This window comes from Pecten maximus, chromosome 11, assembly GCF_902652985.1.
Source record: "Pecten maximus chromosome 11, xPecMax1.1, whole genome shotgun sequence".
NCBI lineage: Eukaryota > Metazoa > Mollusca > Bivalvia > Pectinida > Pectinidae > Pecten > Pecten maximus.
In genome coordinates this window covers 2,820,706-2,844,742 of record NC_047025.1, presented here as the reverse complement: position 1 = coordinate 2,844,742, position 24,037 = coordinate 2,820,706, and the positions used below count along the sequence as shown (strand labels likewise).

General features: G+C 37.0%; 2 protein-coding genes across 6 annotated transcripts in view; one reads left to right on the top strand and one right to left on the bottom strand.

Moving 5' to 3' along the window:
• The window catches only part of LOC117337468 (deleted in malignant brain tumors 1 protein-like), a 33,252-nt gene extending 28,414 nt beyond the window's left edge, over positions 1–4,838 (top strand). For 2 of the 5 annotated variants that reach the window (XM_033898464.1, XM_033898460.1), the window contains 6 exons: positions 81–253; positions 1,722–1,878; positions 2,340–3,594; positions 3,786–3,959; positions 4,285–4,366; positions 4,627–4,838. In XM_033898464.1, the coding sequence (XP_033754355.1) occupies positions 81–253; positions 1,722–1,878; positions 2,340–2,607 (598 nt within the window). In that variant the 3' untranslated portion in view covers positions 2,608–3,594; positions 3,786–3,959; positions 4,285–4,366; positions 4,627–4,838. The remainder of the gene's footprint in view (positions 1–80; positions 254–1,721; positions 1,879–2,339; positions 3,595–3,785; positions 3,960–4,284; positions 4,367–4,626) is intronic. The other 3 variants (XM_033898463.1, XM_033898461.1, XM_033898462.1) reach the window with 3 other exon arrangements.
• Positions 4,839–6,065: 1,227 nt separating this feature from the next.
• LOC117338203 (radical S-adenosyl methionine domain-containing protein 2-like) lies at positions 6,066–20,253 on the bottom strand. The gene is made up of 7 exons (XM_033899460.1): positions 19,732–20,253; positions 13,193–13,354; positions 9,706–9,842; positions 9,246–9,338; positions 8,552–8,701; positions 7,571–7,603; positions 6,066–6,667 (listed from the first exon to the last, which is right to left on the bottom strand). The coding sequence occupies exons 1-7, from the start codon at positions 20,147–20,149 to the stop codon at positions 6,503–6,505; spliced, it is 1,158 nt and encodes a 385-aa protein (XP_033755351.1). The 5' UTR covers positions 20,150–20,253; the 3' UTR covers positions 6,066–6,502.
• Between the last annotated feature and the right edge of the window lie 3,784 nt (positions 20,254–24,037).

The window sequence follows — 24,037 nt, the reverse complement described above, 5'->3', positions numbered from 1 at the left end:
ACCAGTAATATTACCATGTGAATATACCAATGATCACATGTTTTACTGATGATATAAAAATACCATTTTATTTTCTATAGACGAGGCTCTGCCTACCGGTATGCTGTATTTGGGGAAGGAACTGGAATCACGTGGATGAGCGATGTCGGTTGTTCCGGATCGGAATCTAAACTGTTCCATTGCTCCTTCAGTGGATGGGGGTCTACATGTTCCCATGACTACGATGTAGGGGTCGTCTGCTTCAACGATTCGGGTATGAACGCCTTTCATTACATTTAAACAGTGAAAAATCCAAAACTACTTATTCTATAAAAGTGATATACTTCACTTGTGAAGATCGAATATAACTTTTTTCTGATTTGACCAACCAAAACACTGCTTGCAAACGAAAATGGGGAAAATTAAAAGCCGACTCGGTATATTTTTCTTTAAATTATGATAAATAGAATATCTAACCGTATCTTTAGTAATACCAAATATATTTTACCTTTGTGACTTATTTTTATATCTGTCACTGTTGCTAAGCACTCGTGAAAAATATCAAAATATTAGCCATACACTATATATTCATGATTCATATCTCTTTGCAGCTGAAGCTGTCATACCCTCATCATTTCAAATTAAAATAAATAGTGCATCACCTCTGTTCAAATTGGATACTGTTTATTTATTACATTTTTACCAGTGAAATATCCAAAATTATTCATTTTATAAAAGTGATATTTTTCACTAGTGAAAAATATCACTTTTGCTGATTTGACCAATCAAATTAATGATTAGAAAATACCAAAATAATTGACCAATCAGAAAGCCCGACATATATGTCAGCACCTGGACAAGGGAAACTACTTTTTTTGTTTACAAATTATCGCTGTAGTCCTAGTTAGCATACGGGGTAGGGTTCTCGTTGATAAAAAATGTAATAAACAGAATATCTAACAGTGTCTTCAGTAATACCAAATATATTTCACTCGTGCGGCTAATATTTTTTTATATTTTTCACTCGTGCTGCGCACTCGTGAAAAATATCAAAATATTAGCCCCACTCGTGAAATATATTTGGTATTACTGAAGACACTGTTAGATATCCTCTATATATTTTTCAATATTATATAGGTATTTTATAAAGTAAATTGTTTTGTTTTATTTTTTTTCGTTTATTTTTTTCCTCTTTCATTTCCCTCGATTAGTCTCTTACATATTCGGTTAAACTTATTGTCTTCATTTACTTGATGACAGGGGGAGTTCTTTTTACAATTTGTACTGATACTTGTCACTTATAAATATGATATATGTGCCAGAATTATTCTGAACTTTCCTTTTCGGGTCATTTTTTAACCTTGGGTTAGAGACCACCTGTCATATGTGACCTATTTTAGTTGAATCCCTTGGAAGGTCACAGGTTTCACTGTATTAATGAATATTTTTCATTATATTAAGCATAACCTAAATCGCAGCAGGGACTTTTGATCTAGGTGGTTTTTTTCATTTAATGTTTACTAAGAACTTAATGCACTCTGTTATCCCCGGTATTCAAGAGATTATAACCATATAAACTCTCTTGAATATGTGGTCGTATTCCATGGAGTATCGAGGATGACAGCTTGCTGTCTTTGAAAATTCTGCAGAATTCTAGTAGGCATTTTTTTCTGAAATCCAGAAACAATAAAAATTTTTTTTTTTTTTTTTTTTTTTTTGCTTACCGGTGTTGCTTTACGTAGATGTTTCAGATGTAAAGTTCCGCTTGGTTGAAGTAGACGATTATAAGAAAAGCTCTGGTCGGATAGAGGTGTTTTACGAAGGTTATTGGGGCTATGTAGGATCAACTAATTGGCATGTGAATGACGCCCATGTCGCGTGCAGGCTGTTCGGATACAGGTATTTTGAGTAACATACTTCTTCTCTCCACTTCTCGCGAATTAAATAATATTTAATTACTCCTCCTCAAAGCACCTCTTGGTAAATTTGAAGAAGTCCAAACTTTTTCCATTCAAACGAATTAACCTTTTGAAATTAATGTGTCCGCATGTCATTTCTACACTTGCTCTCTGTTACCATACGACGAGGTAAAAACATCAACATAGGCGATTGCAGATGATGAACATTTTCTACTGCCAATATCATTCAGTTGATGGTATCGTTTACCACATGCTTCCCATCTCAGGGCACCGCAACCAGAGTCACGTCCAGACGACTTCTGCTTTCATTGTCGGCGTGATGTCATTCCATTAATAGTACAAATCACCTAACGATATCATTCTATCAGAAATTAATAAAAAAAATCATCTGATGATTATACAAAAGTTCAAACCAATATCATATGTACTTCTATATTTTAGCACCGGCTCCGCACATAACTACCAATACCGATTTGAAGGCATTGAGCGTCCGAAACCTACTTGGATGGACTCTGTGAAATGTATCGGATCAGAAACTAGCCTCGCCGATTGTGCCTTTGATGGATGGGGAGTGTTCCGTGGAGCCGGGTCTTCCTATCAGAACTGTGCCTTCGTTAAATGCACCGGTTTCCTAGGTACATGTTTGTTTTCTGCATCGACAGGGGTCAAGTCGACAGCTATTTTGCCACTGGCAATAGCCTATCAATGAAATCACGGTTTACAAAACTTAGTAATTAACAAGATGGCCGTCGACTTGACACTGATACCTGTCGATGCAGAAAACAACCATTTGGAGCACGGAAAGAGAAATTTTATCAATAAAATGTTGTATAGATATAATTCCTATACATGCGAAACATAATATATCTATTTTTCTTTATTTCAGCTGCAGTATTGTTGACAAATTGTTGTGACGTTCTGACACGAAAATCTCCACGACATCTAACATAAACACATTACATCTGCGCATGTCCCGGTCTCTGTGTCACACTAAGACACATTCAGTCTGACCAATTCTTTGTTACATAACATCATATTGAGTTATTTACAATGCTGGTACTTTATTATGACATTCTCATTACTATGTCATGTCTTGAGGTGTCCTAAATGTGATGTCCTGTATCATGTCATGTCACGTGGTGTCTACGTAAACGTCATGTAACGTCAATATAACAAAGCCCGTGATGGTGTATTACATCAGTGCGGGCGGCACATGTGTGTGAGCGTGTGGAATATATATCATCATAATAACATATTATCTTATAAGATGTTTTCCTTTCAACCAAAAAGTTTATTCTTCTTATGTATCCGCCAAGATATAAGGTAAGCATGGTTTTTTTCAAATTCTTTCAAATCCAAAGGAATAGATGTATTTCATTAATACATGTACATTTGTATCATAAATTTCACATTTTGATTAAAATTTTATGGTTATTTTTTTTTAAATTAGCCACAACTATAAATTCTAATTACACGTATAATAACATTAAAGGTATTTTTCTCTGTCGATACTTCTATTATAACGTTATGTGTTTATACTTACACAACTCTTTGTTAATCTTATTTTGAAAACTTCCTTTGGTGACACGCCGTAACAATTGTTTTCAATTTTAGCTGTTGACAAGTGGGGAAAGTCACAATGATAGGTCTAAGCAAACAGAAAGGAGCCCACTCCGGCCTATAGGTGGACATCGAGGTAGGTAGAACTGGTGTAAAAGTCATTTGATCTGATCTAATGATGTGTCTCCTACTCTGTAGCTTAAGCTTATCATACCACCAATTATTTTCGAATGATATGACTGAACGTATTAAAGAACAAATCCTTCTTTTCGTAAAACTTCTTTTCCATTATTTAATTACTTTTCTGAAATGTGTTTGACAATACAGGTTTGAAGTGTGCCCACACGGTTAGAGTTTTCTACGTAATCGACCTGTATGGAATTATAGGCGATAAGACTGTGATGTGTACTTAAAGGACACAACCGTGTCATACCAGTCGTAAAAAGAACGAGGAATGGACCAGGCGTCCAGGAGGGGATAGTGAAGTAGAGCATTGGGAAGGTACAAATATGACATTTTTTCGCAGAATTTAATTTCCATTACTTAAGTTTTTTTCTGAAATGTGTTTGACTTTACCGGTTTAAACCATTAGCTTTTTGTGAGTGATATGTAATCGATTTGTAAGGAAGTTATTCGATGATAAGGTTATGTTATGTGTTCTTGAGGGATAAAATTCTGTATCTATGTCGACAACATTGGGAATGTACTGTGCTAAACTATTTCAATTTTTTAGTCACGTTTGTTTTCCGGGCTCTGTTACCAGTGTGTAACAGAAATGGAGCTGAAAATGTATGTGTGACTTAAGAATAAAATGTTACATTTTCAGCTGAACTCATTCTATGACAGAGTTGCTGGCCGTGGAACCGAGACTTCTAACGTTACAATTTCGGACTTATTACAGATGATAGGTAATTCAATGTCTTGTTAAACTTTTCACCAAAAGGCGTCATTTTTAAATGTTAATAGCTCCCGAGGTGGAGACCATTCGTTACTTTACTGGTATTAGGGTGTGTACAACACAGTATCCGATTATCTTCCTTATATAGAAATACATCATCGAATAAAAATGTGAAAATTACTTTTGGCTTGTACATTACGTTAAAGTTAAGACTCTTTAAAACAAGCATACTGATTTATTTAGAAACTGACACTTTTCTTCTGTTCACAGGTGTAACGATACAGCACTCCGAAAAGGAAACCCTGTCAATAACCGAAATAGTCATTCGGATGCCAGAAACCAGAACACCGTCTGCATCTCGAGATTATTTGTCGAATTAGTGCTTCATAAATAAAGGTGTCTTCAAACATTGACTCGAATCTCGACGATTAACAGCTAAAGAGTTATGTATTTAAGAAAAAATAAATATGATAATCATCTGATTTTTTGTTTTTGTTTGTTGGTTTATTTGTTTGTTGTTTTTTTAAATCCGATTGCGATATATGTCTCCTTTCAATTATTTGGACAATAGATATATGTATAATCTATTGTTGATTACAGACAATATTAGCTATTGTTTCTGTATTAACACATCTGTCAAGTCTATCAGTCCACTCGAAAAACAAGAGACAGTGCCGACATAAAAACAAAATCTTAATTCGAACTCAAAACTGATAATACTTCTCCAAAACAAAACAAAAATCAACTAGATTTGCATGGAGACTCTTGAACACGTACAAGGAGAATAAGACTAAGTGTCTTATGATCTCAAAATGAAAACGAGTGTGAAGACAATGGAACCACTAGGCGGCATTTCAACAAACATCGAATACGTGATTTCATATCGCACAAGGAAATAAACTATTTCCAAATAAGTTCCTGTTGTCAATCATACAACTTCCCGGTAATCTTCATCAGTCTGCATTTCCCGAAACATTGTGTTGTTAATTTTTCCGTCAGTAGTCGACATTTGTCACGAAAACCTTGATAATTGAAACCAGTCCTTGAATATCGAATAAAATGTGACATGTGGAGATCGTTGGTAGGGAAAACAGTGATGTTACTTTAATATACAAATGATATCAACAAAACATCCCGTTTATCATACAAATAAGGTATACGTTGTCCCTGTTTGTTACGCTGAAAACAAAGATTGACAAGCGACTGATGTTGAAGATGTGGTGAATATGTACTACACGTGATTATTTTTCAAAAATACATACATATTGAAGCAAGAAATCACCTGGAATATAATATATAAATAAAACATAATGTTTGAAAATCTTAGTACATATAACAGTTGTTTAAACGATAGACGAGCGTTCATCTTATGTCACAAAATGCAAGAAACAAAAAATATTCTTAGTGAGTAGGCCGAATGTCTCTATTGAAGCATGATGATTTGCAATTATGACGTCATTTAGTGGTTCGTTTGAAAAGTAAGTGAACACTAGTTCAGACAGATTGTAAAAAACAAATCCGGATCATTACTGACATTACAGATTTAAACACAGCAGATTATAATATACAAAAACGGACACGTGATGTATCTAATAGACAATACAAACAAATAGGGTAATGGATATTATACATTTAGTAATGTATGAAATAGACAACACAAACAAATAAGACAATGGTAAGTAATGTATATAAAAGAGATGACAACAACAATAACTTCAAAACTTTAATGTATAAAAGATATAAAATGAAACAACAATGAAAATGAAACAAAGAATTCTGAGAAAAATACATACTCAAGACCTTCTAGTGCTTAATATATATCCGTCCACTTAACACGTAATATGAGCATTGGCGCTTTGACACATGGAAGTGCTGGACGTTTGTCTTTATATTTTCAGATGTAAGAAACATGAATGGACGCTTTGGCACATTGCCGTGATGTAGACTTCGCCTGCATTTAATATGAATTTACGAGTTTCCGTTTTCTTGTTTGTTTGAGTATTTACGTTAATTAGAACATATCGCCTCTGATAATGTGGCAGAATACACTTGATATGAGGGACACCATTTCCAAAAAATATGAGTGTCCTGCTCGTTCAAACGTGCCCTATTTTTTCAGTCCATTTACTGAAACCGCTGCCGTGGATTACCATTCAAGTTTCATGTCGGCTTTGCTCCAGACATATTTTCCTCCTCTTTTGAAGAACATTGATTCGTCAAACCCACTGAACATTAGGGCCTGTGACACTCCAACGTCTAGAATGGATTTGGATGGATCCTTCCCGCCTCGTGTACAATCTAGAAACCTCATCTACGAACAGAGATATCGTTGTGTAAATACATGATGTTCCAATTACACGGGTTAGAGAACATCGCATCTCAATATCGCATATATATATACACATATATCTAGTTATACTGTCATTTGTTGTACGGTTTGCAAAAGTTGGAAAAATGTTGGTTTTACGTACAAATTACCTCGTTAAAGTGACTCGTTAGATCAGATACTGTAGTTTACAATACAAAATGACTCGTTAGATCGGACACTGTAGTTTACAATACAAAGTGACTCGTTAGACCGGACACTGTAGTTTACAATACAAAGTGACTCGTTAGACCGGACACTGTAGTTTACAATACAAAGTGACTCGTTAGACCGGACACTGTAGTTTACAATACAAAGTGACTCGTTAGACCGGACACTGTAGTTTACAATACAAAATGACTCGTTAGACCGGACAATGTAGTTTACAATACAAAGTGACTCGTTAGACCGGACAATGTAGTTTACAATACAAAATGACTCGTTAGACCGGACATTGTAGTTTACCATACAAAATGACTCGTTAGACCGGACAATGTAGTTTACAATACAAAGTGACTCGTTAGACCGGACAATGTAGTTTAATCTTCTCTTTTTATCGTTTTGATTTAGAGTGAATAAATTATTTCTGAAAATCTACCGTACTCCGCAGCTATATTTTGTCGACGTCAATCTTCTAATCAATCATTATGTTTTGTTGTTTTTGTTTGTTGTTTTTTTTTAATTTTTTTTTTAGGAGGAGTAGTTTTTTCTTGATGTATTGGTATTAATTACATTTATCTTTTTACTTATTTAATTCTATTTGTATATCATATCATGTATTTCTGTAATAGTGTACCTGGATACAATATCGGTGATATAAACATTTCAATGGATGACAATTCTACTTACGTATTCATCCAGTATCAGGTAGGAGTTCCTCATCTGGAATTGAAACACACATCATGATGAATGACAGGTGAAAATGGGTTTGGGTCTACCAAAATTCAGTTTATATTTACATTTCCGGTGTGTTAGTTATATAACATTATTAACAAAACATCATTTACCTGTGTACCCAAATCTGACGCGTAGGAATACATTGTTCAGTTATCACGCCTAGCAAAACCGGTGCACACATGACTATTTTCGTTTCTATTATGACCTTTTTTCCCAATATAAATGGATTATGGAAGAATTAACTTAAATATAACGATGATAAAATGAATGTTTGAAAAATTTTACAGGAACTGAATAAAACGATGCGTCATTTAAAATATCTGGTTAAAAAATAAAGTTTACACACCAGTAAACCATACAAAACAAGAATTATTCCTTTAATAACCTCGCAGGCAATTAAATGTATAACACCTCTTATTTCACTCCGAACGAACCACGTTCAACATTTTTTCTCGTCGCCATTTTGTCGAAAGGACGACAGCTTTAAACATCTTTTGAAGATCTCGTTTATTCATAGGAGTTATGGACGAATATTTTAAATATAATAAATGAAGGTATATATCAATATCAGATGCATTTCTTTCTGATGGAAGGGCGATGAAATAAACGTATTAAATAACGATTTTTTTTTCTGCCGCTTACGGACGAGATTGAATGAATCTTGAGAGATATTGTTACTTTAGGAAATCGGACCAAAAGAATGACGTCTTTCCGTGACAATGGCCAAAATGAAATGAGCTTTTGAGTTTGCAAAGCAGCGAACAACGTCATGCTTTTGATATATCAAAACTATATATATATAACAGTCTACATCCTCAGCAGTAGTCACGTGACTCGTTAAGTAGTAACGTTGGATGTTGGTGTTGTCAGATTTATTCTTTTTTCTTTTTTCTTTTTTTTGGGGGGGAGGGGGGGGGGGCTTCTTTTTTTTACCTTTTCATTAGATTCTGGAACGAGACACGTGACATGACTGTGTCTTTCTAGGAATGCCTGGAATTCAGCTTCCGTAACAACGAACGTCTCGGCCTGTCTCAACGCGTTTTCGCCAGCGTTCTCACCCCCGATCAGCAAACATTGGAATACCTGCCAGTACAAAAATATGTTCTATTTATTTCATTCTTTGGCTATGTCAGAATTGTCAATAATGTAGTTTAGAAATACACACATATATATATATATAAATAAACCAAGTACCGAATAACTTTAATATTCTATTCACTATGGTGTCTTCTTCAGACCCCCAACCTTTGCACGGACCTTTCTTCACAGTCAACTGAACTGAGAAGTCAGGCTTACAGAATGAAAAGGCTATGTATATTAATGCACTGTGCTAGAGAATGAATGTTTGTTCAAATGGTTTGAACATGTTAATGTACTATGTTTTGTTACACAATTCTTTGCTACCGATCCTTTGTTTGGATGAAAAGACTGCAACGAGATTGTCTGAATGCTTGCTTACTTGAGTGCCATTTGTTCAATAAACGAAGCTGAAAAAAATCTAACCTATTACAACGTGCATTTAATCTAGAAACAACAACAAAATCACACATGACAACGGAATACCTTCAAACCGTATTCAAATATATTGATAGGTCACGTGATTCTTCAGTGTGCTTTACATGCTTACCTTCCACCGACAAGGTGTCAGATCTATGATGTTGTCTGCCATATCCTCGTCTTTGTTACAGGAATTTACGACTGTATTGATCTTAAAGGCCACCTACGGAACGAAAGTAAAATATAGAGACAAGATGTCGACGCTGCTTAGTTACATTCGAACAGCAATCGCAACATCTCGGGGAAATTTCCGGCAACTCCACATTTGATTTCCGAGAGGTGCCGGAAATCCCCGAGATGCTGCGATTGATCCGAATACCTGGTACCTAAACATTGGAACGGCTCTCAAACTCAACTGAACGTTAAAACGTGACAAGTAAATTACCAATTAATTCTGATTGACAAAATCTTTTTAAAAAAATAAACAAGTTGAACGGAATCGCCTGACAACACTTTGAATCATGGGTTTCCGGTCGGCTTTAATTACCCTAGAAAGTTCAAAATCTTCTCTCTACATACAATGTACACACCTTGTACGTGCTACAAAGATCGCGGACAGTCTGCAGACTCTGTAAGTGGTTCTTGTTTCCTTGGTAACGGCCAATCTCCTTGTTCACCTGAGGATGGAAGCTATCGCAAGAGATGGCCAAAATGTCCAGGAATTCGCCTGTAATCATAAAGGAAACATCCAACTTAGCTAGTTAAACATATATATACTACAAGAGGGGAAGGAAAATGCAGCGACCAGACCGGGACTCGAACCCTGGCACCTCCGAACGCTATACAGACGCTCTAAACATTTGAGTTACATGGACGCCGGCGTTCAACCCAGTCCAGTTCCACCACATTCAACCATCTTTCAACAAAGTCTTCGACCCGGAAGACACACACGATACCGTATACCGCCTTCCGTGGGTATTTCTTAGTAGGGTGCCAAATGAAACAGGGCAGAAAAATGCAGCAACCAGACCGGGACTCGAACCCGGAACCTCCGAAATTAAGACTGACTCTTGAACCATTTGAGCTACCATCTGGCCACGGGCATTTTGCCCTGTTTAGTCCCGCCACACCTCAAGTAGATTTTTTTTTACCTTTGTGGAAAATATCCCCAATCACTTTTATCAAATATTATGGAGATCTGTTCAACGCTGGGGCCGCAGTGGCCGAGTGGTTAAGGTGTCCCGACACTTTAACACTAGCCCTCCACCTCTGGGTTGCGAGTTCCAAACCTACGTCGGACAGTTGCCAGGTACTGACCGTAGGCCGGTGGTTTTTCTCCGGGTACTCCGGCTTTCCTCCACCTCCAAAACCTGGCACGTCCTTAAATGATCCTGGCTGTTAATAGGACGTTAAACAAAAACAAACCAAACCAAATTCAACGCTGGAAAATGTTTAAAAATGATATAAATAAGAAAAGCTCACCGTATTTCTGGAACCATTTTTCTGTTATCAGGCTTCCGTTGCTTACGATGGTCACGCTTGGTAACGCGAGATCTCGTTTACAGAAAATGACCAGTTCTCCAACGTAGTCCCCACGTTGTACAATGAATGGTTCGCCGCCGGAGAAATTCACCTTTTCCATCCCTAGGATATCAGATAAAATTATCGAAAATCATTACCGGTTACAGAAGGATTCATGTCAGTAATTTCAGCCACAGGGACTTGAGAATTATGTAGAGTCTACATGTATTTGGACCTACCCTAGTGTGTATAGCACATTTTGAGACGTTGTTTTTTTTTGGGGGGGGGGGGGGGGGGGGGGGGGGGGGGGGAGAGATGCGGATTAAAATCCGGCAAATATGACATCACCGCGTCACACTTGCACGATGGGGAATCACGTGTTCAGAAGATACGAATTCAAAATGGCGGCCGCTAGTGCAGGAAACATAAAATGAGGTAAGATATTGAAAATACCCATTACGTTTTTTATTGTAGCGAGCATATGTCATACTATAATCTCGACATACCAATACCTCATGTGTGCTGGGACAGTTTGTAGTTATCCGTAACATTCTGACCAAAATTTTGAATCGAAAGGATTCCATTTACGAATTCGATTCTGAGTTGTTCTGCTGTTGTCGTATGGTAATAAGAGGCGACTAAATTTGGTATCTTCAATTTTCTCTTCTTTCTAAATACTTTTCTTCCTAATGTCTCCCTTGACACTGTTTTACGTTTGGGCTTAAGTTTAGCATTCGCCCATGTAAGGAAGACTTTGGATTATGTCCCCTGGTCGAGATATACCAGAGTCTATAACAAGAGATCCCAGAGGGATCTTGGCGCCCACCATTGAATGATCTTTATAGGTTCCATGTCAGATTGATCTTTTCCCTACTTTTCCCTTCCTCTAAGTCTTACTTATCTGTGTAAATTCAGAAACAGCCCTCTAGTACTATTCAAACAAGGGGAACCTATATATAGAATTTAAGATTTAGCTATAATGGCTGTCTGTCGGCCATGTTGTTTTCGTATTGGTCCCAGTATGCAAAACTAGGCACTGAGGGGAACCTACATATGAAATTTGAGAAAGATCCCTTCAGTACTTTCACAGAAATAGCGATAACAAACTTCAATTGTCAAAATCCAAGATGGCTGCCTGTCAGCCATGTTGTTTTCTGATTAGTCTCAAAATGCAATATGCATAACAAGGCACTGAGGGGAACCTGCATATGTAATTTCAGAAAGATCCCTTTATTACTTTCTGAGAAATAGCGATAACAAATTTTAATTGTCAAAATCCAAGATGGCTGCCTGTAAGCAATTTTGTTTTCCGATTGGTCTCAAAATGCAATATGCATAAGTAGGCACCAAGGGGAACCTCCATATGAAATTTGAGAAAGATCCCTTCAGTTCTTTCACAGAAAAAGCGATAACAAATTTCAATTGTCAAAATCCAAGATGGCTGCCTGTCGGCCATGTTGTTTTCCGATTGGTCTCAAAATGCAATATGCATAACTAGGCACTGAGGGGAACCTGCATATGAAATTTCAGAAAGATCCCTTCATTACTTTCACAGAAATAGCGATAACAAACTTTAATTGTCAGAATCCAAGATGGCTGCCTGTCGGCCATGTTGTTTTCTAATTAGTCTCAAAATGCAATATGCATAACCAGGAACAAAGAGGAACCTGCATATGAAATTTGAGAAAAATCCCTTCAGTACTTTCACAGAAATAGCGATAACAAACTTCAATTGTCAAAATCCAAGATGGCTGCCTGTCGGCCATTTTGTTTTCCGATTGGTCCCAAAATGCAATATGCATAACTAGGCACCAAAGGGAACCTATATATGAAATTTGAGAAAGATCCCTTCAGTACTTCCTCAGAAATAGCGATAACAAACTCAAATTGTCAAAATCCAAGATGGCTGCCTGTCGGCCATGTTGTTTTCCGATTGGTCCCAAAATGCAATATGCATAACTAGGCACCAAAGGGAACCTATATATGAAATTTGAGAAAGATCCCCTCAGTACTTCCTCAGAAATAGCGATAACAAACTCAAATTGTCAAAATCCAAGATGGCTGCCTGTCGGCCATGTTGTTTTCTGATCGGTCCCAAAATGCAATATGCATAACTAGGCACCAAGGGGAACCTACATAGACTCTTGAACCATTTGAGCTACCATCTGGCCACGGGCATTTTGCCCTGTTTAGTCCCGCCACACCTCAAGTAGATTTTTTTTTACCTTTGTGGAAAATATCCCCAATCACTTTTATCAAATATTATGGAGATCTGTTCAACGCTGGGGCCGCAGTGGCCGAGTGGTTAAGGTGTCCCGACACTTTAACACTAGCCCTCCACCTCTGGGTTGCGAGTTCCAAACCTACGTCGGACAGTTGCCAGGTACTGACCGTAGGCCGGTGGTTTTTCTCCGGGTACTCCGGCTTTCTTCCACCTCCAAAACCTGGCACGTCCTTAAATGATCCTGGCTGTTAATAGGACGTTAAACAAAAACAAACCAAACCAAATTCAACGCTGGAAAATGTTTAAAAATGATATAAATAAGAAAAGCTCACCGTATTTCTGGAACCATTTTTCTGTTATCAGGCTTCCGTTGCTTACGATGGTCACGCTTGGTAACGCGAGATCTCGTTTACAGAAAATGACCAGTTCTCCAACGTAGTCCCCACGTTGTACAATGAATGGTTCGCCGCCGGAGAAATTCACCTTTTCCATCCCTAGGATATCAGATAAAATTATCGAAAATCATTACCGGTTACAGAAGGATTCATGTCAGTAATTTCAGCCACAGGGACTTGAGAATTATGTAGAGTCTACATGTATTTGGACCTACCCTAGTGTGTATAGCACATTTTGAGACGTTGTTTTTTGGGGAGGGGGGGGGGGGGGGGGGGGGGGGGGGGGGGAGAGATGCGGATTAAAATCTGGCAAATATGACATCACCGCGTCACACTTGCACGATGGGGAATCACGTGTTCAGAAGATACGAATTCAAAATGGCGGCCGCTAGTGCAGGAAACATAAAATGAGGTAAGATATTGAAAATACCCATTACGTTTTTTATTGTAGCGAGCATATGTCATACTATAATCTCGACATACCCATACCTCATGTGTGCTGGGACAGTTTGTAGTTATCCGTAACATTCTGACCAAAGTTTTGAATCGAAAGAATTCGATTCTGAGTTGTTCTGCTGTTGTCGTATGGTAATAAGAGGCGACTAAATTTGGTATCTTCAATTTTCTCTTCTTTCTAAATACTTTTCTTCCTAATGTCTCCCTTGACACTGTTTTACGTTTGGCCTTAAGTTTAGCATTCGCCCATGTAAGGAAGACTTTGGATTATGTCCCCTGGTCGAGATATACCAGAGTCTATAAAAATGGTTGAAATTGTTATCACTGCTTAGCGCACGGGTGGGAAGACTGGTTCGCCCGCTTTCAGTATAATGTGGCTGGGCGGGGTGTCCTGCTTGGTGTCTTCAGCAGTATGCTTCAGTGAGGTCGCACTATAAAGTCGGCATCAGTTTCGCGCCACCACAAGAAGATATACACACACACACTCATCAGACGCATGCATCTTGTACACATGGGAGGTCGTCCTTAAATGATCTTAGCTGTTTACAGGATACAACCCGAAACCAAACCAAACGGAACTTAACATCCGATTTTATTTCGTCATCAAGTCAAGCCAGACCAGTACATATATACACTGACTCAGAGATAGATTTTTTAACGTTTTATATGCACTGTTGACTATCAAAAATATCCATCTATTATTTAACCTTGCCAGAAGCTACATATTATTATCTAACCAGGCCAGAAGCGATATATTAGTATGTACGTCATATTCAATTCAAAATATATAATTGGTTGTCCAATAAATACGGGTATACAAAAGAAGAACCTACATTCGCAATAGAGTATTTAAAAGACAACATGAATTATGCAATAGGATAATTGTAATATTGACTCGTGTAAGACGTACTCTTTAGATAAAAAAATTCCCATGCTACGTGATATGAATGTTTTCATCATGAAAATATACAGCACACATGGGTATTACTTATTGACTTCAAATAGATATATGTATATTTTATACCACGGAACGTTTTTCATTGGGTGTGCCTATCAGAAATCGATTTTGACGTCATGAATCGTGTCTCCTTTTAATTCAGCCCTCTTCATTTTGACTATGAAACAAGTCAAAAGAAAGTTCCATCAGTTATGTTGTAAAAGAACCGCCAGGGTTTGCAAAACCAAACTTATATGATTAGTATCATAAAGTCTATTCTACCACAATACCCTGTGTTATTCCACTCTCTGGCCATTGTATAAACGTGCTGACTGTTGGATAAATAAATGTTATATACCACTAGCGGTATCACTCGTCACATCTCGGCCGATTCCGCACCTACATCTAACGATGAAGAGTACCGGAATCGGTCGAGATTAGCCGAATGCTAGTGGTATATGACCTTCCAGTCTTTTGATTGGTGAGGAAGTTAACCTTTGACCGGACCTACATTTGTTTTTACAGTACTGCTATTTCCAACTCGACTGTTTTACATATCTGTACTCAAGTTGAGCGGCACCAATATATTCATTATTCAATGTGCAATGGCCTGAATAGATTCAAATAAATGATAAATTCAGTAATCCGGTCTGACGAGAAAGTCGGGGACAGCGGGAACGCTTCACGAACCACAGTGCCAGAAAGTAATTAAGTGGCCATGGCCTATGACGAAGAAGTAACTAGATTAAACAAGAAATATCTTTAAAAAAGATAAACGGCATAGTTTAAATGCTGGTGTTTATAATATAAAACTGCTGGTGAAATAAATGAACGAACTAATGTGTTTCAGCACGAATAACAAAATGATATCAGGTTGAATCATTTTGGTGATAATACCATGCGCGTAGCCAAGTTATTTTGTATGTGTATGCAGAGAAATGAAATGAGGAGTGAATGAGTACCGTATTACGATATACAGTTAAGTGTTTGGACAATTTAAGTCCGTCATTTAACGATGTCCGAATAGTTACGTTGTCCTGTTTTCTTGAAACGACGAGCCTTGTACAGCATTTAGAATGATAATTTGTGTTGACTCTACCTTATTTTGCACGCTTGGAACACGTTTACATAATGTCCGAATATGTGTTCAATAACCATACGTACATAACCATAGTCCATTGGGCAAAGCAATATCTTTCCTATGGGAAGGGCTGTAAAAGAAAGAAATCAAGACCAAAAACGGCCTGAGATCAACCTTGTATTTAAGTCGCGTTACCGTAACACGACGTTTTGGGATGATCATTGCGATAATGGGTGATGTTTTCATGACGGTATGTGTAGGTAAAATACATTTATATATAAAATACAGTTGTAGTTATAAAAGTTCCAGTAAAGTCAAATTGAGTTTAATATAAATGAATCTTTCAACTGTAACAGTGGTCATAACATAGCACGACATGTGTTCTAGAGTTAAGTTAAAAGTTGGAATTATAACGATTATCATTATACTCAGATAGGGGTTGATTGACGAGGATTAATGTCCTTGCTCCGGTTATAGCCGAGCCTAGGACACTCTCTCAGATAGGGGTCAGAGTTCAGAAGCTTAACTACAAGGGAACTGTGTTCATGTGACAACCCAGGCAAGCCAGAAAAAACACACTTGGTCTCGTTTGGAGACATTAATCCCACTATTTAGCAGCCTTGATATATAAGGCAAAACATTCGTGACAGCGTTGGTGTGCAAACCTAATGATTTAAAAATACATTAATTTACTAATTTCATTGAAGATCAGACAAAGGGTACATATATAATATCAAAATCTGTACATTTGAAAATAAATTAGATTTCTGTGTCTATCTGCGTTCAGAAAGCTGTGTTTCATTATATTCAATAACATTCCTAAGCATACGTATAGTAACGTTCACCTAACGTTTGAAAGCAAACGATTTCCTTAAAAGTATTGAATCATTTCTGCATCTAACCAACTGTCATGTAGTGAGGAAAATTCCAATAGTGAATTTTGTACTCTATGCGCATATATAACTCCGGACCTATTATTTTGGTTAATGTTGTATAATTCATTTTAAGATTAACAGTAACAAATATGTAAATCAGACTTCACCCTGGTTTCCGGTTGTAAGTAGTCCTTTATAGGAATGGCACCAAAGGGAGGATGGTGGGCTAGATCAGACCCCAGAAAAAAATTAAATGTTACTATGCCGAAATTTTAAATCATATTTAAATGAGCAATTTAAATATGTAAATGAGATATTATCTCCAATTTTCACTATTCGCTCATTCACTGCATGTACGTTTAACAATAGATGATATAGGCACTTATTTTACTTTTCTTAATTGAGAAAGTATCAGATTATTTTTTTTTACAAGTTTCATGCAATTTGTGCCGAAATACACGCACATATTTGAAAAAAAAAAGTTTTTCTCGTTGTGTATAATTGTTATACTGGAATGAGTTAAATTATAATTCCATGTTGTATTGCATTTCGGCATATTATCGTGATAACATATCTTATATAAGATAATACATTTAAAGGGATAGGAGATCTAACAATGCTATATATAGTTTACATTCAGCACGTATCTGAATATAGCTGTTAGATTGTCTGACATGTGTAAAAGAGCTTTCAGATACCCCTTTTCCTCGTGGAATCAATTGAAATCTACTTTTACCTGAAATGGTTTTACATGTACGTCTAACTGCAAAAAAGCAAATACGTGTACTTGAGACATATTTAAAAATATAATCTGTTTAGTATAAAAAAGATTATCTGAATTGTATAAAATAAATATGTATTGTAAAAGGGAATGGTAGGAGAGATAAACAGAAGAAAATTAGGAGAATTTAGAAAATTATTTGATCTATTTTGAAGGTACAATACCAAATAGACTGATTGATCAAGACAAGAGAGGTGGAGGACGCCAAACCGGAATCAATTTAATAATCATTTAGTAGAGTAAAGTTACAAAAAAAATATTATTGAATTATTCTATTATTTTCTTTTAATTTAAGTTTCCTATGTTTAGGACTTAACGTTTTAGTATCAAAGCTCATTTTAAACTTATCGAAACACTTTTAAGTCTATATTAAGTTTTTAAGTCTATATTAGTATATATATCTGGCAATTTGAAATTATTTGGATTTATTTTCATTTTTTCCATATTTTGTGTAAACCGTTGGATATCAAAACTAAGTTTTGTGTGCTATTTAGAATTTGCTTCAACCTCTCATATATACATATATCTTGCAAATTTTGTATATAAAATGCATAAATTTGGCATTGATCTTTTATGTCCTGAATGCTCTTAAATGTTAGCGTCAGCATTTTGCAATTCTGACAACCACCAGGGAGCTTTGTTACATCAGGTGTACCATTTTGACTTGTTTCTGATGCTGATAGTTCCTGCGGGGTGAGCTGAAATTTCTTCCAAAGAAAAAGGTCTTCGGATTTTCTTTGTCCCACTTTAACCGACCGATTGAGTGCGTTCCCTACCACGTAATGACTAGTTATATCAATGAGTGGGTTTGACTAGAACCATCACCTAGGAACAGCATTCATAGTTTGTGTATAGATAAGCTCATATAAATAACAGAGTTTTTTTCTTTCTTTCATTGTTTGTTTGTTTGGTTGTTGTTTTTTGTTGTTGTTTTTTGTGTGTGTTTTGTTGTTGTTGTTGTTGTTGTTGTTGTTGTTGTTGTTGTTGAAAACTGATGTGTACGCAACTGCGTATTTGTGTATAGGCAGCTACGCGCCTGAATACGACTGTATATCAATCAGGAATATGATTTTATTTATGTGTCATTTGAAAAGATTTATCCACTTATTCAGCTTGCATTCAATCTTAACTTTGTTCCGTTTTTAACTGCATATCTGCATTTTGAATTTACCGCTACGTTGACCAATCACATACCTCATCTTGACCAGTAACGCCACCTGTCGCGTCATTTCCGGGGCCAAAATAATATTATACGGCTATACCGAAAAAGCAATATTGACAATAAATATGTTGACAGCAGACGACGTAAACAAACGAACACGTGGGGCAAGCATGTGGAAACAAAGCACGCGAGAAAAATATAGTTCCGGTCAAAGTTCAACTTCCCCACTAATCAAAAGACCTATTCAAAACTCATTTGCCACTGGTGTGGTTTATAACAAATAATCATCAAACAGTCAGCACGTGTATACGATGGCTTAAGAGTGGAAAAACGTAGAAAGATAAAATGATCAAGGGGGACAACTCTTCCAACAGAAACGTAGTTCCTGCGAAACCTCGGTATATCTTCGTCGTTCATCACTGAGGTGAAAATATAAGTTTTGTTGATCAGTTTGATAGTTTTCTATATTTCACAGGCAAAATGTAATAAATACGGTTTTGCTCTATATTGGCTGCGTTGTCCGTCACCTTGCACAAATAAGATATGGTATGTTTGTATACTATAATCCTATATATGACGTTGAATGAAAAATAAATTAAACAAAACACAATCTTGCTCAAATGACTATACATGTACTTCTCTGTACTTAAAATCTGCTGTTTATTGTCAGATAAAATTCTAGACACATTTGTAATGGTTACAGAAATTAAGCCAAAACTAAACCTTCAAAGTAACACAGGGATGTATGATCGTCGTCAAAATGATGCACTATATATGTGATGTTAATCCGAAGGTTTAAGATTTGAATTTCCGGTCATTGTTGAACTTTGTTGAATAAATTTCATACTGTATGTGGACAATTCGCATTACTATCAAGGTGTTCATATCATCTAATAGACGACTTGTCACTATGATCATGTCAGGGTATCGGTCGACCATCACATTCGGCTAACCTCGGCCGATTCCGGTACCCTTCAGTAGATGTAGGTACGGAATCGGCCGAGATGTGACGAGTGCGACCATCACTGCGCCAATGAAACGTTCGTTTTATGGACGTGGATGTGGCGCAGTGATATAGGCGAGTCTGGTATAAATTGTCTTTTTTTTTAACTTTAGAAAGTCGGAGCTGTAGGTAAAAATATCGCTTGCGTTCCGTAACTAAGAATACGTCAATTTATATTTACCTGATTCCTTGAGCATGCGCAGTCCACGCTTTGCCTCTGCCAGAGGAAGCACGGCCGATGTTTTGGCAGTATGGAAACAGAATCCACACTGATAGTTACACTGCCTGGTGAAGTGGTAGTTCACGCTCAGAGGCACCGAAGTGGCCACTTCCACGCTCGGTGCGTTCGATTCCAAATCATTGTTCAGGTCATAATCCGGTTCGTTCGAATCTACATCCTCTGAAGTTTTCTCCGTTTGTTCTCGGTCATCTGAAACCTGTCGTCTGCAATCCTGATTTGACGGTTTCTCTTTGCCTTCTGTACGCCTGAATGTTAAGTAGCCAAACACACCTGCAACAACTAGGCATATTGCTGCTCCGATCGGTTTATACACCTGTCCGTAACTGTCAAAGTTCGAAAAAAAGTCTGCCCAAACCATTATCTAAGTGTTACACTGGAAGGCCGTATCAAGTCTAGTTGTTTGTTGTCGGTATATCACGTGCTGGGAATCCACCGGAACTTACCAGCATATTCAGGGAACGATGTTAGTTTTGCTTTCGGTTTTAGTTTCCTGAAAATAATGCTTCCATAAACTTGTAATATGCATGCAGTCGGTACTAGTGTATGTAAGGTGTATGGTATACGTGATATAGACTTGTAGATATGTATATATATATATATATAGAAACACCTGTCACAGCTTGTTTACAGAAAACACAAATAGATATCGAACGTTACATTTCAGTATCAGTATTACGTTTTATCGTCGTAAAAGTACAGACGATTAAAGAGGTCATGGCGGTTCTATATTTAGGGGATAGTATGTTGTTTTTCGTGGCTATACTGGCGATTAGAACATGAAATTTGGTTTGAACTCGAGACCGATAGGTCGAGAGTTTAAACCAAATTTCATGTTCTAATCGCCAGTATAGCCACGAAAAACAACGTACTATCCCCATTCTAACACGTTTACTATCGCATATATTTAGATACATTGTTTTACATCGCTACAAGTACGCTGTTAAGTACTCTGTGACCTCCGCTAGTTACGTGTCATACTGTGGCGGATTGACCAATCAGAGAGAAGCTTTCAAAGTCGGTCAATTGGCCACGCCCATACTGGCGAGAGTTCGATCTGTATGTTGACGAAGCGGTGTATTAGGATTGTTGTTAAAGTCCTGTTACAGAAGATTTAACGACATATTTGGATTTATGCAGTATGCATAACGACATGGGCGTTTTGACAAAGTCAGAGTTGATGTGTTTCTATAGGCTCAATCGTTATGTGAAAGTTATGTGCACTTGTTCCATTTCATTTCGGATTTTACTTGACCTTAGATGCTTACACACGGACGAAATGAACGTTTCAATCGATAAATGACGGTAAGAATGAAGTTAACGATTTTTGTTAAATTTATTAAGTTAATTCATTCTATTCGATTTCTTCACTTTCGATTCCAATATCACGGGTCATCAATCAGAAATGGTGCAGAGTGTTGAATTTCGCTACGAGTCGAACTTGACGCCATATTGTTTTGATTAGAAACGGGGCGTGGCTTAACACGATATGTCATGGTTCTATCGCAGATTAGAAGTCGGTCCGCAACCAATCAAAACACGCGTTGCAAACGAATCGTGTTAGAATTATCTATATAGGTAACCCTCAAACACCACTCTATCATGTTTTGATACATTTTAAGTTAGTGTTTTTATTATTTATACTTCAGTGAATTACAAACATTTGTGTACTAATTTTTTTTTGTTTTGGATTTTTTTAAAATTTTCTTCCATACATATGCATACATGAAGCAATGGTTCATTCTCACTTAGCCAACATTTTGAAATTTACCTGTATTACCTGGCCAACATGTCAAATTTTACACCTGAGTGAGTATCTATTGCAGCCATTACATTTTTTCATATGCTTAATAAAATTCGCTTATCGATACATGAAGTATACCTCAGAGGCAGTTTCGTCACAATACATTAAATCTTGCAATTTATTAGAGTGTCGCATAAAATTAATGTGTTCATCACGATTTCATATGATCTCATTGTGTAATATTTACATTTACACTGCAGCCCCACTATATAACTTTACCAAGCTCACTTGGAAGTTATGAGTCCATAACTTCGAAATCTTTATTATGACGTCATTATTATAGTGACGTCATAATTGTCACGTCGGCGATAACGAAAGATGGCTGTTCCGTCTTTGACGATAATAGTTTGTTCATTCATTATCAGAGTAAAATTCCTGGATATAGTCTTTCAAATTCGTTGTCAAATGTAAATATAAGCATTGAACTTCTTTCATTTGGAAGTTATGGGCTTAGCGTGCTTCATTAAATTTGCCTTTGTCCAGTTGGCATTCATCAGCCCATAACTTCCAAATGAAAGCAGTTCAATGCTTAAATGTGGCTGATAGAACATGCTCTTTTATATTTTATATTTTTTTTATTTCTTTTTATTGTGTTGCTATAGCTATTTGTGGTATACCTCAGGTAAGTATATTGCCATATTAATTCAGAAGAAAATGTGTGTACTAAGTTAGAGCTTATTGTACTCTCGTCAAATCCTGGTAAACTGTCTGGTACCAGGAAATCATACCTTAAATTCGTTACTTTTGATACTCATTTTAGCTAACTGGGACCGAAGGGCCGGTGAGCTTATGTCATGGCGAAGCGTCCATCGTCTGTCCGTCGTCCGTAAACATTTCTTTTAAATCGATACTAGTCATGAACACCTGAATGGATTTTGATGAAATTATATCAAATATTTATAAACGAGGAGTGTGGCTCCCTTGGACCGTAAGGGTGGGGCCCAATTGGGGTAATTGAGGTTAATTCTTTAAATCGCTACTTGTCCTGAACGACTAAATTGATTTTGATGAAATTTAGAATTTGGTCAGGAGAATTATTGGGTAAAGCAGATCTTATGTTGCATAAAGGGGGGCATGGCTCCCTTGGGGCCGCAGAGATGGGGTCCAATAGGGGAAACATTGCAAAAAAACAACAACTCTTAATTAATTCTTTTTCTCGAAGAATGAGAGGATTTGGTTGACATTTGGTATATACCAATGCTGAGAGGGGTACCAAAGAAGTAGGAGAATGCTTACGATATGATATAACTAAAATGAAAATATTTTGCAATCAAAATATCCTGGTAAGCAATGCAGGCCATCTAGGCCTCTTGTTCAGCGTTTTTCAACATTAAAAAAAAAGTGTGTTGGCGTTCGTTTTATCACCTATATCTGAACACCAGATACTGTGTTGAATTAACTACTTGGATACGCTATTCATTAAAGTGTCAGCCATTCCAACTATAAACACAGACAGATTAAGTTATAAGGTATATTTATGCTATCTATTGTAACACGATATACAAAAAATGTTGACATAATGCACATACATTGTAATATGGATTTGAATACGGGTTTTGGAAAATATGAATAGACAACGCATTCATTTGAAATTCTGACAGTTATGCTATCTCCGTTCCTGGTCGTTACGATCAATGTTGTATTAAGACAATGTTAACGCGGTTTTTTCTTCTTCTTTAAATGTAACAGCTTTTATTATATCTATCGTGTTGTTGATTTTAGTATAATCTTAGCGACATGTGTTTTAAATGGATATTTTTTTTTTATCCTTTCAAACTCCGTCCATCCATCCATCCGTCCGTCCATCCATCCATCCATCCATCCATCCATCCATCCATCCATCCAACCATCCATCCATCCCTCCTTCCAACCATTCATCCATCCACCTATCCTATCACTTTTTAGCTCACCTGCCCGAAGGGCAAGTGAGCTTATGCCGTGGTGCGTCGTCCGTCCATCCGGCCGTCCGGCGTCATCTTTTTCATTCAAACAACTTCTTCTCAATAACCAAGAGGCCCAGGGACTTGATATTGGGCCTGTAGCATGCTGGGGTGAAGGGCTACAAAGTTTGTTCAAATAAATGACCTTAACCTTCATTCACGGTCACATGGGTCAAATAGGCTATAATCTTCAAACGACTTCTTCTCAATAACCAAGAGGCCCAGGGACTTGATATTGGGCCTGTAGCATGCTGGGGCCAAGGGCTACAAAGTTTGTTCAAATAAATGATCTTGACCTTCATTCAAGGTCACATGGGTCAAATAGGCTATAATCTTCAAACGACTTCTTCTCAATAACCAAGAGACCCAGGGACTTGGTATTCGGTCTGTAGCATGCTAGGGTACAGGGCTACAAAGTTTGTTCAAATAAATGACCTTCATTCAAGGTCACTAAAGGTCACATTGTTCAAATAGGCTATAATCTTCAATTGACTTCTCCTTAATA